We start from the raw sequence: 11377 nt of genomic DNA on the forward strand, positions 1-11377 counted from the left end.
ATGACATTGGCAGGGGGGCGCTGTTGGAGAACAAAGGCATAGAATACTCCTATGGAATATTCAAACAAGAACAAAGGGGACATTTTGACGGTAACGTTAGTTCCGATTTTCGCCACGCGCCAAGATAGCCTTGTCGCACTGTACATGAATTTATACACGATCTTTTTTGTATCGAAACTTTTTTTAAAACAAACAACTCAACCAATAAAATAAAATCTCTATAACTCACTTGTGAATAATAGCAATGAAAAAGTCAGTTTGATTATAGGTGTCACTAGCTTATGCTCGCGACTTCGTCCGCGTGGACTACACAAATTTCAAACCCTATTTCACTCCCTTAGGGGTTTAATTTTCAAAAATCCTTTCTTAGCGGATGCCTATGTTTTAATAGCTATCTGCATGCCAAATTTTAGCCCGATTCGACCAGTAGTTTGAGCTGTGCGTTGATAGATCAGTCAGTCAGTCAATCCTTTTATATATTTAGTGTAGTAGTAACTAACTGCAGTGAAATTAGAGCCACTTTATGAGCAAGTGTGTTGAAAAAATATTTTTATTTTATTCATAGTGTTGCAAGCTTTGGAATTTTATTTCCGTATTTTTATATATTTTTATTTATTTTTAAGTTATCTTTTGTGGCTTTATGTAAAACCTAGATTTGAATTGTAAAAAAAATTTTGTACACAGTTGATTACGAATAAATAAATAAAATAAAAAAACTATAACTTGTATATAAAAAGTTGTATATTTCATTCAGTTATGTACAATATCTATAGGCGGTGGTACATTTGGTGTTAGGTTATTAGCTACATTCTGTTGGAAGTACTGCACTCGGTTCGCCAGTTCGATTCCCGGGTAGGGCTCCGGCTTCTTCGTGGTTACGCGTGGCTGCTGTTGAAGAGAAAAAATAATATTAGAAAACCAGGAAATTTCCAAAAAATGTTGAATCATTGTCACCCTAGTTTGTTAAGATAAACACATATTATAAATGCGAAAGTGTGTTTGTTTGTTGGTTTATTGGTTTGTTGGTTTTATAGATTAACATTTTTAAAAATCCCGTGGGTAGGTACTCTTTGATTTTCCGGGATAAAAGTAGCCTACGTTACTGTCCAGGTCTTTAACTAAAATCACGTCGATCCGTTGCACCCCTCGCGCCTCTCTACCCGCCTTCTACACTCCGGTCCCGCAGTCGGAAAATACGTCGTACTGCGACGTGATCCCGCTGCATGCACGGCTGCCGTCGCCATTTTATTTTAATTTCGTGAAATCTCTTAAAGATATTATTCTAAATGAAATGATACAAACTTACAAAGGGCAATTTTGGTCTAAATGAAATACTTGAGATGACGAACCATTTTATTTTGATAACGATTAATATACTATGATAGTAAAAACACCTTCGAAAGTAAAGCTTTGTTTTAGACCACATTTGAAAATCATGAAAATGGTTATTGTGAGCCAACCGTAAAAGATAGATATATGCTAGCGCGGACTTTTTTTTAGTGCTGTTTAAGAGGAACAATTGCACAGAACATTGTTTTCGTGTAAGTTTAACTATTTACGCAGAAGCTCACAGATGAGACTTTTTTCACATTATCAGAACATTGTTTTCGTAAGGATCTCTAATTTTTTGAAAATAAAATATAGCCTATGTCACTCAGGAATAATGTAGCTTTCTACTGGTGAAAGATTTTTCATAATCGGTTCAGTAGTTCCGGAGATTACCCCCTACAAACAAACTTACAAACATTACCTCTTTATAATATTATAGTATAGATTTTTAACCGACTTCCAAAAAGGAGGTGGTTCTCAATTCGGCCCGTTTTTTTTTTCGACTTTTTAGGGTTTCGTACCTCAAAAGGAAAAACGGAACCCTTATATGATCACTTTGTTGTCTGTCTGTCTGTCAAGAAACCTACAGGGTACTTCCCGTTGACCTAGAATCATGAAATTTGGCAGGAAGGTAAATCTTATAGCTAACATTTGGGGAAAAATCTGAAAACCGTGAATTTAGGGTTAGATCACACAAAAAAAATTAAATTGTGGTCCTGAACTAATAATTAGTATTTTCAACTTTCGAAGTGAGATAACTATATCAAGTGGGGTATCATATGAAAGGTCTTCACCTGTGCATTCTAAAACAGATTTTTATTTATTTTTATGCATTATAGTTTTTGAATTATCGTGGAAAATGTGAAAAAAATACGACTGTAGTACGGAACCCTCATTGCGCGAGCCTGACTCGCACTTGGCCGGTTTTTTTTAAAATGTTAACATTAAATTTATTTCTTTTTCGATTTTTTCCTGGTTTCTGGACCGATTCTCATTTTTTTTTTTTCAAAAAACCTTTTGACTTTTACCTTGAATCGTTTAGTGTAGTGCATCATCTTGATGTGCTTGTATATGCTGGTCTGCCAGCTAAAGGTGGCCGCACACAGTGGACACTTGAAGCTTTTCGCCTCGGAGCGGTTGGTGTGCATCGCCCACACGTGGCCCTTCAGCCGCTTTACAGTCTGGGAAACACAAAAAAAAATCAAATAGTTGTTTATGTGGCAAGTGCGGAAAGTTGAATATTATCACCATGAGAGCACGGTCCCGGTTTAAGAATGTGATAGCCCCATATCTTCCAGTGGAAATCGTAAAAGGCGACGAATGGATAAGCCGTATGGGGGCGGTTCTGAATGTATTCACCAACAAAAGCATTCCCAAGGAGGGTTGACGTCAGGCGGCCGGCTGTAAAACATTATGCCAAATGCCACCTATAAGTCTGGAAGAAAGCCTTTGAGCCTCAATAGCTCAACGGGTAAAGGAGTGGACTGAAAACCGAAAGGTCGACGGTTCAAACCCCGCCCGTTGCACTATTGTCGTACCTACTCCTAGCACAAGCTTTACGCTTAGTTGGAAAGGAAAGGGGAATATTAGTCATTTAACATGGGTAATATTCTTAAAAAGAAAAAAAAGAAAAGGAGGGTTGACATCATGCAGGTAGCTGGTTGTAAAACATCATGCCAAATCACCAACATTAAATATATCTGAAAGAAAGACATGTTGTGCCGATCTCACATAGCGTGGGATAAAGGACAAGAAGATCAACCCATGATCGGCCCACTACTTAGCACAGGTCTCTTCTCATAATGAGAAGCGTGATTTTTTTTTAAAGAATATTAGCCATGTTAAATGTCTAATATTCCCCTTTCCTCTCCAACTAAACGTCAAGCTTATGCTAGGAGTAGGTACGACAATAGTGCAACGGGCGGGGTTTGAACCGTCGACCTTTCGGTTTTCAGTCCACTCCTTTACCCGTTGAGCTATTGAGGATCTAATATTAATTATAGATGAGGCACAAATTTTCAAATATTACCGCACTAGTGTGATTATTGCACAGCTTTGCACGCATGTGTGGTAAAGTAGGATCTACTTTTTTATATTTTTGATAGCTCTTATAAGACAAACACAGCTTTCGTCATAATATAATTACCATTTCCTTTCAAGACTACCGTCAAACTTCAGTATTACCAAACCACTTCATAAGATTACCAAATCACTTTATAAAATTTTCTACAGATCTCGAACTGACGCTCTCCGTCGGGTTTTGTCTTGTTTAGTATTCGCCGAATAATAGAATCAGTATTAGTTTTGTAAAAGTAGTAGGTATAAGTTGCATCAATACTCAAAAGATTACTGCACCTTCGCATAAAATAACAATTCTCATCCTCCCTCACAATATGTATTACCAACTCACTTCAGACGATTACTATCTCATCTCATAATATTACGACATACCTTATAAGATTTCCCACAGATCTCGCATAGATGCTCCCCGTCGGGTTCCCTCTTGTTTTTGCCCTCATGTATATTGTTCATATGCGCCACCATTATTTTCGCTGTTTTGAAAGGCTGCAAAATTAATCTAAATGTATAAAAGGAAAAGGTGACTGACTGACTGACTGATCTATCAACGCACAGCTCAAACTACTAGACGGATTGGGCTGAAATTTGGCATGCAGATAGCTATTTTGACGTAGGCATCCGCTAAGAAAGGATTTTTTAAAATTCAACCCCTAAGGGAGTGAAATAGGGGTTTGAAGTTTGTGTAGTCCACGCGGACGAAGTCGCGAGCATAAGCTAGTAGGGTAATAGGAACAAGGGTGTTACCTTGAAGCAAACGGTACACTGGTATTTGATAACCTTCAGATGTTCCCAATCAATATGGTCGTGCATACACCAGCGCGTCGCGAACTTTTTACCGCAAAAGTGACAAGCGTGACTGCAAACAATTAAACAATAGTTATTTATCGCACAAGGGCTCAAAGTAGCAAGTTACAGTCGATGCGCAAATTAAGGGATTAACCAATCGTAAAGGATTCAAATAGCGTGTAGTTTAATTAGAAGAAAATTAAACTTACGTAACGTTTTTAATTTGAAAACAACAAAATACCAAACTGATCTTCACTAGTGCGATGTTATATTATCATCGAGGTAATAGTTTAGTTTTGACAGCTTTCTAAAAGAGCCATTTTATGAGCAAAACAAAGGATTTTTGAAAATTCAACGTCTTTGGGGGGGGGGGGGGGGGGGGGGGGGGGGGGGGGTTGTATACGCTAGTACTTACATATAGGAGTTTTCTTGCGCATGTCGTTTGCTGAGCTTCATATGGTTGTTGTAGCAGTCTCGGCTAGAGAAACTCTTGCCACACTCGCGACACTGGTGGGTGGCGCCCTCCTCCTTCTCTCTGTGGTTCCGCATGTGCCGCGCTAGGTTCCGTTTCCACTGGAACAGCTTGCCGCAGACTGGACACGGGTAGCTGAGCCCGTCGTGGATCACACTGGAAAATATTGCCGTTTGAAAAAATCCAAATATTGCTATTTGAAATAACCAAGATATTGCTATTTGAAAAAGTCAAAATATTGCCTTTTAAAAGAAGCTCAATAGAACAGTGCGTGTTGCCAGTGATGACATGGATCCGAGACATGGTCGCTAACTATGGGCCTCATAAGAAAGCTCAGAGTCACTCAGCGGGCGATGGAGAGAGCTATGTGCGGAGTTTCTCTACGTGATCAAATCAGACATGAGGAGATCCGTAGGAGAACTAGAGTAACCGACATAGCTCAACGGGTTGCGAAGCTGAAGTGGCAATGGGCAGGGCACATAGTTCGTACAATCGATACACGTTGGGATCCCAAGGTACTGGAATGGCGACCTCGCACCGAAAGACGCAGTGTTGGAAGGCCCTCCACTAGGTGGACGGACGACATCAGACGAGTCGCAGGGAGCCGCTGGACTGTGGTGTCTGGAAGTCCCAACAAGAGACCTATGTCCAGCAGTGGACGTCTATCGGTTGATAATGATCTACTATATATCTATACTACCTGTGGCTCCAAATACATAATCTAATTAGTACTCACACATGAGCTCTATAGCTTTTCTTGGAGTAGAACACTTTATCACATCCCTTGCAAGGAATCACCAGCTTCTCCTTTGGTTTGTCGTCTTTGTTCTGTGGTAGAATCCTGAAACAAGTCAAACCAACCGGTCCAGTGCGACTCGGACTCGCTCACAAAGGGTTCCGTATCTTCGTACAAGAAATAACACTGTAATTTTTAGGGTTCCATACCTCAAAAGGAAAAACGGAACTCTTATAGAATCACTTTGTTGTCTGCCTGTCCGTCGGTCAAGAAACCTACAGGGTACTTCCCGTTGACCTAGAACCATGAAATTTGGTAGGTAGGTAGGTCTTATAACAGACATTCGGGGAAAAAATCTGAAATCCGTGAATTTGTGGTTACATCACAAGAAAAAAATTAAAATGTGTTCATGAACAAATATTGCTATTTTCGACTTTCAAAGTAAGATTGCTATACCAAGTGGGGTATCATATGAAAGGGGTTTACCTGTAAAACACAAACAGATTTTTACTTATTTTTGTGCATAATCGTTTTTGATTTATCGTGCAAAATGTCGAAAAAATACCACTGTAGTACGAAACCCTCGGTGGGCCAGTCTGACTAGCACTTTGCCGGTTTTTCCTTTTGAGGTACGGAACCCTAAAATGTATGTAAGTTGAATACTTACTTGAGATGGTACTTCAGGGTCATTTTGTTGGCAAAGACCTTCCCGCAGCAATCACATTGCGGTTTCTCTTGATGCGTCACACTTCTGTGGTATAGTAACTTGGCTTTTGTACTAGAAACACAAATAATAGTATAGATTAAATATTTGGATAAACATGAAAAGCGCATGCCGCCGGTAAATCTTAAATGTGTGTGTGTGTGTCACAAAAAAATGTGTTCATGAACAAATAATTAGTTTTTTCAATTTTCAAAGTAAGATAACTGTACCAAGAGGGGTATCATAATATGAAACCTGTATATTATTCTAAAACAGATTTAGGACAGTCCGGACAAACATTAACCGCTTCAATAGCATATTTTGCGCACTCGTGCGCTAACAATCTTTTTCACCGTAGTTATCGAAAATGCTGTCTTATTCTTTTGAAATATAAACAAACACACTTTCACATTTATAATATGGGTAGTGAAAGTGATCCTTGCTTACCTAAAGGTTTTGTCAGGACAGTCCGGACAAACATTAACGGCTTCAATGGCATATTTTGCGCACTCGTGCGCTAACATGATCTTTTTCACCGTAGTCAGTAGATTGCATTCGCGACATCTGCAAAATAAGAATGTCGACACTTACTCAACGGAGCATGTCGCTCACTCACAAGCATCTCATAAAAACATCTTTACTTACGCACAGGCATAAGTCAATGTGCACGCTTGCTGGCCAAAGTACGTACATTACAAACTTACTCAACGGAGCATGTGTCCCGCTAATACTCATCTTTATCTACTTATTTACAAAATCTTTTTACTTATGCATCAGACAATAGAATAATCCGGCGAGAAAGTGTGTATAACTTACTCAACGGAGTTATTAATGAATACTCCGGCGAGTAAGTGGGTATAACACAATTTTACTAACCTGCAAGCCTTGCGATGTAGTTTTTCATGTAAATGTCGACACTTACTCATCGGAGCACGTTTCTACTTATTCAAAACCTATTTCCTTACTCAACGGAGTAAGTAATGCATACTCCGGCGAGTAAGTGGGGTATAACACAATTTTACTAACTTGTAAGCTATTAGATGTAGTTTTTTGTGTATTTTAATGTTATCCTTAGTAATAAAATACGCTTTGCAAATGTCACACTGGTAGTCGTTTTCGGATTTCTGAAAAACAAAAAATAATTTCAGTCAAAAGCATATTATATATTCTGTCTCAAAAGATAAATCTTTCTTTCTTTCCAAATCTATCTATCTGTGTCTATAGATATGATGTGATTGTGATAGATTGCTAGTGTGTCCGACGCGCCACATTTGCTGTTCTTTATTTACCGGAGAGAGAATTACTTACTTACTCACTTGAGCACGTTTACACCTCATATGCATCACCTGCTTTACTTATTACCAGCTAAAAATTTTCACCATTCTACTTACTCAGGGAGTAAGAATAATAAATAAATAAATCTAAATATATAAAAGGAAAAGGTGACTGACTGACTGATCTATCAACGCACAGCTCAAACTACTACTAGACGGATCGGACTGAAATTTGGCATGCAGATAGCTTATAATATGACATGGGTGTTCGCTAAGAAAGGATTTTTTGAAAATTCGACCCCTAAGGGGGTGAAATAGGGGTTTGAGGTTTTTGTAGTCCACGCGGACGAAGTCGCGAGCATAAGCTAGTAATAAATAATTTTTATTCATAAAATGTCGAAACTTACTCACCGGAGCATGTTTGCCGCTCATATGCGTCTCCATCTGCTTAGTCGTATTGAAGCCTATAAGGCAGTGCACACACTTGTTTTTCAGACGTAAAAACGCATCGCTCGCCGCGTCAGTCTGTCTGACGCGCCACATCTCCTCTTCGTCCATATTGTGCAGTTTAACTAGGTTTTCTGGAAGGTTTTTCAGCTTTCTGCTGCTTATTTTTGCCTGTGAAATATATGAAATAATACAAGGTTAAAAATATTCCTGTTTTATATAATACTAGCGATTCGCCCCGGCTTCGCACGGGTAGCTTATTACAATTTTGTAGGGATCTTTTTTTTACATTTAAAATAAAATAGCTTATGTCACTCAGGAATAATGTAGCTCTCTATTGGTGAAAGAATTTTCAAAATCGGTTCAGTAGTTCCAGAGATTACTTCCTACAAACAAACTTACAAACTTTACCTCTTTATAATATTAGTATACAAGTATTGTATATTAAACACAAATTCACAGTTTTTGGATTTCTCTATTTGTGCTAAAAGATATTGTTACCTGCCAAATCTCACGATTCTAGGTCAACGGGAAGTACCCTGCCCTATAGGATCTTATAAGTGTTCCTTTTTTCCTTTTGAAGTACAGATAACCCTAAAATTGCACACACACACACACATACACACACCACACAAACACACACACACACTGTTGTAATTATTGTGTATACATTTATTCTGTATTTTATTTATTGTGTAAGTCTATTCTGTTAAAATAGTTTTCATTATAATTTTAAGTAATCTCTTGTGGCCTTCTGTTAAAACTAGATTTAGATTTAAAAAATAGTTATGTAATTAGGCTGTTGATTACTTTCAAATAAACAAAATAAAATAAAAACAAAATTGCTAAAAAACCTAAAACCCCGGAACCCATAAAATTTCAACAAACCTTATCAGATTTCTTTTTAACTTTCTTCTTTCTGCCTCTCTTTCTCTTGTTATCTTCTGTCTTCAACTGGGAGAGGGCCAGGTCATCGTCAGAGCTGTGCTGGGTCTGGTCCTGGGGGTAATCCTCTAAGCAGTACTGTACTAGGTCCGATTGTGTGTCGTCCAACTCCTCCTTTACTTCTACTTCTATCAGAAGGTCAGGGTCTTCAACATCTTTTGGGAACCCTATAAAAGAATAAAGATCTAAAAGTGGTAACCCAGTGTGTGCTACTACACTCAAAAAAAGCAAAAACCTCTGAAAGCACCCTCGCATTATTGCCTTTCTAATGAGACACATCGGTTGGATGGTTTCAAAGTCTATAACGAACAACGGTAGATTTTTTTTGCATTTTCTATATTAAGAAGATGTATAAAATCACTGGGAAGCGCAGCGTTGGAAGACCCCCCCATCCTCCCCCCCACAAGTTGGACGGACAATAGCAAACGAGTCTGCAGGGAGCCCTACTGCAAGAGACCGATGTCCAGCCGTGGACGTCTAGCACTACCCCTATTACAAATGCGAAAGTGTGTTTGTTTGTTGGTTTGTCCTTCAATCACGTCGCAATGGAGCAACGGATTGATTTGATTTTTCGCATGGGTATAGTTTAAGCTCTGGAAAGTGACATAGGCTACTTTTTATCCCGGAAAATCAAAGAGTTCCCAGGGGTTTTTTAAAAACCTAAATCTAATTTTTGGAAATCTATTTAAAAGAATAAATATAAAGTACAAAATAAATTTTCAGAATCATAAATATCACTTGCTTTAACAGTGAAGGAAAACATCTTGAGGAGACCTGCATGCCTGAGAGTTCTCCATAATGTTCTCAAAGGTGTGTGAAGTCTACCAATCCGCACATGGCCAGCGTGGTAGACTATGGCCAAACCCTTCTCGCTCCGAGACGAGACCCGTGCTCTGTAGTGAGCCGGCGATGGGTTGATCATGATGATGACTCCCATGAATAGGCCCTTTTACTTACCAATCTCTTGCTCTTCAGTCTTTTCTACCTCATATTTGATTTCTTCCACCGGGGTTTCAAATTTGGGGGGTAGTTCAGAAAAAACCTCGAAAGTCTTCACTGAGAGCCGTTGGATTGCGTGACTAGACAGATCGGTGGGCGAATTGAGAAATGATTGCTGAAAATAGAAATAACTGGTCGAGTGTATGTCACCACTCTCATGGCCGAACATGAAGACCCTTTTTTTTAATAGAGAGCTTGTTTGCTCGCAAATGAGTAGGCGGGTCACCTGATGTTAAGTGATTACCGCCACCCATGAACATTTGCAGCACCAGAGGAACCGCCGATGCATTGCCGGCCTTTTAAGAATTTGTTGGTCCGCTCCTTGAATATGCATATGTTGTAATCTAAAGGGAACACCTCAGAAGGGAGTTGATTCCACAGTTTGCATGTGCGTGGAAAAAAGGACCCATTACACACGGTCGACTCCAGCAACCGTTACAATCTTTCCTTGCCTTGCCTATGGGCACAGAGTTGCGGTCAACATGGCAACTTCCATCAGTACCCATATTATAAATGCGAAAGTGTGTTTGTTTGGTGGTTTGTCCTTCAATCACATCGCAATGGAGCAAATGGATTGACGTGATTTTTTGCATGGGTATAGTTAAAGAACTGGAAAGTGCCATAAGCTACTTTTTATCCCGGAAAATCAATGAGTACCCATGGGATTTTTAAAACCTTCATCTAGTTATATATAGGTCAAATGACTGATACTATATACCTTTTTAGAATAAGCTATCAGGATGTTGAAAGAGTTCATTATTTGGTGTCTGAACTTCAGAACACCCTGGATCATGGCCAGGCACTCCCAGCACACCTGAATTGTTAGCCCGTCAGGAACCTTGAAAAAGTTTTGATTATTTAAAAAACCTGCCAAGTCTGAGTCAGACTCAAATCAAACTTAATTATGCCTAAAAATAAAAAATAAATCTGTTTTGGAATGCACAGGTAAAGCCCTTTCATATGATGCCCCACTTGGTATAGATTAGGGATATATTGGAGCGTGCTTGCTCAGAAGATGCCTTGAAGTTACCTACATAATCTACTTCTTAAAAGAAAAATTCCATCATGGTTTAGTATGTTACTTAATAAAAAATTGTAAACATCTTTCAAAGACCTTGAAAACTCGGTGATAAACCAGTTTTGAGAGTCAAAAAAGGTACAAAAATATTTTCCAATCATGGCCGATCTAAAGATTTTTGTTCTTATCTTTACCAAAAAAACACGAAAACATGACTGAAAAGTCTTTCATTAGTACCGCAAAACGTAATTTTCCAGTTTTACAACTAATTACGTAACTTCTGATGTTTATACAAGTATTATTTACCAAAAGAAGATATATAAATTGATTAACTTACATCGATGTTTGCCAATATTTTGTAGCATTGTTTTACTTCTTCCTTATAAAACATTTTTCTATTGTAATTCAGACACCCCACACATATTCCGTTCACATTGTAGCCTTCAATATTTATGTTTATTTCACTCATTTTGCACCAAATTATTTTACCAACAATGGAAACTTCATGGCTTTCCTTCGGCCATTTTATTTGATTGTGAAAAACGTAGTGAATATATTCTCTTTGATTGTGAAGTTGTGAACTTTTATT

At 38.5% G+C, this 11377-nt stretch overlaps 1 protein-coding gene across 1 annotated transcript; it reads right to left on the minus strand.

The window, feature by feature from the left end:
* Positions 1-719: 719 nt before the first annotated feature.
* On the minus strand, positions 720-11377 carry LOC117994919 (zinc finger protein 83-like). The gene is made up of 14 exons (XM_034982895.2): positions 11126-11377; positions 10489-10608; positions 9729-9885; positions 8715-8938; positions 7791-7997; positions 7132-7229; positions 6553-6669; positions 6070-6180; positions 5403-5507; positions 4610-4822; positions 4153-4264; positions 3781-3894; positions 2358-2510; positions 720-888 (listed from the first exon to the last, which is right to left on the minus strand). Exons 1-14 carry the CDS (start codon positions 11255-11257, stop codon positions 751-753), a joined length of 2001 nt encoding a protein of 666 aa, XP_034838786.1. The 5' UTR covers positions 11258-11377; the 3' UTR covers positions 720-750.

This window comes from Maniola hyperantus, chromosome 28 (assembly GCF_902806685.2).
Source record: "Maniola hyperantus chromosome 28, iAphHyp1.2, whole genome shotgun sequence".
Classification (NCBI taxonomy): Eukaryota; Metazoa; Arthropoda; class Insecta; order Lepidoptera; family Nymphalidae; genus Maniola; species Maniola hyperantus.

What these genes read in the sequence shown, in the direction of transcription:
- LOC117994919 (XM_034982895.2), bottom strand. Translation starts at nt 11,257, where the DNA reads ATGAGTGAAATAAACATAAATATTGAAGGCTACAATGTGAACGGAATA. An exon ending in TGAGCGGCAAACATGCTCCG is followed by an intron (nt 7,230 to 7,790) that starts GTGAGTAAGTTT and finishes TTTGTTTTTCAG; the next exon opens with AAATCCGAAAACGACTACCA. An exon ending in AAAAGCTATAGAGCTCATGT is followed by an intron (nt 4,823 to 5,402) that starts GTGAGTACTAAT and finishes AATATTTTCCAG; the next exon opens with TGTGATCCACGACGGGCTCA.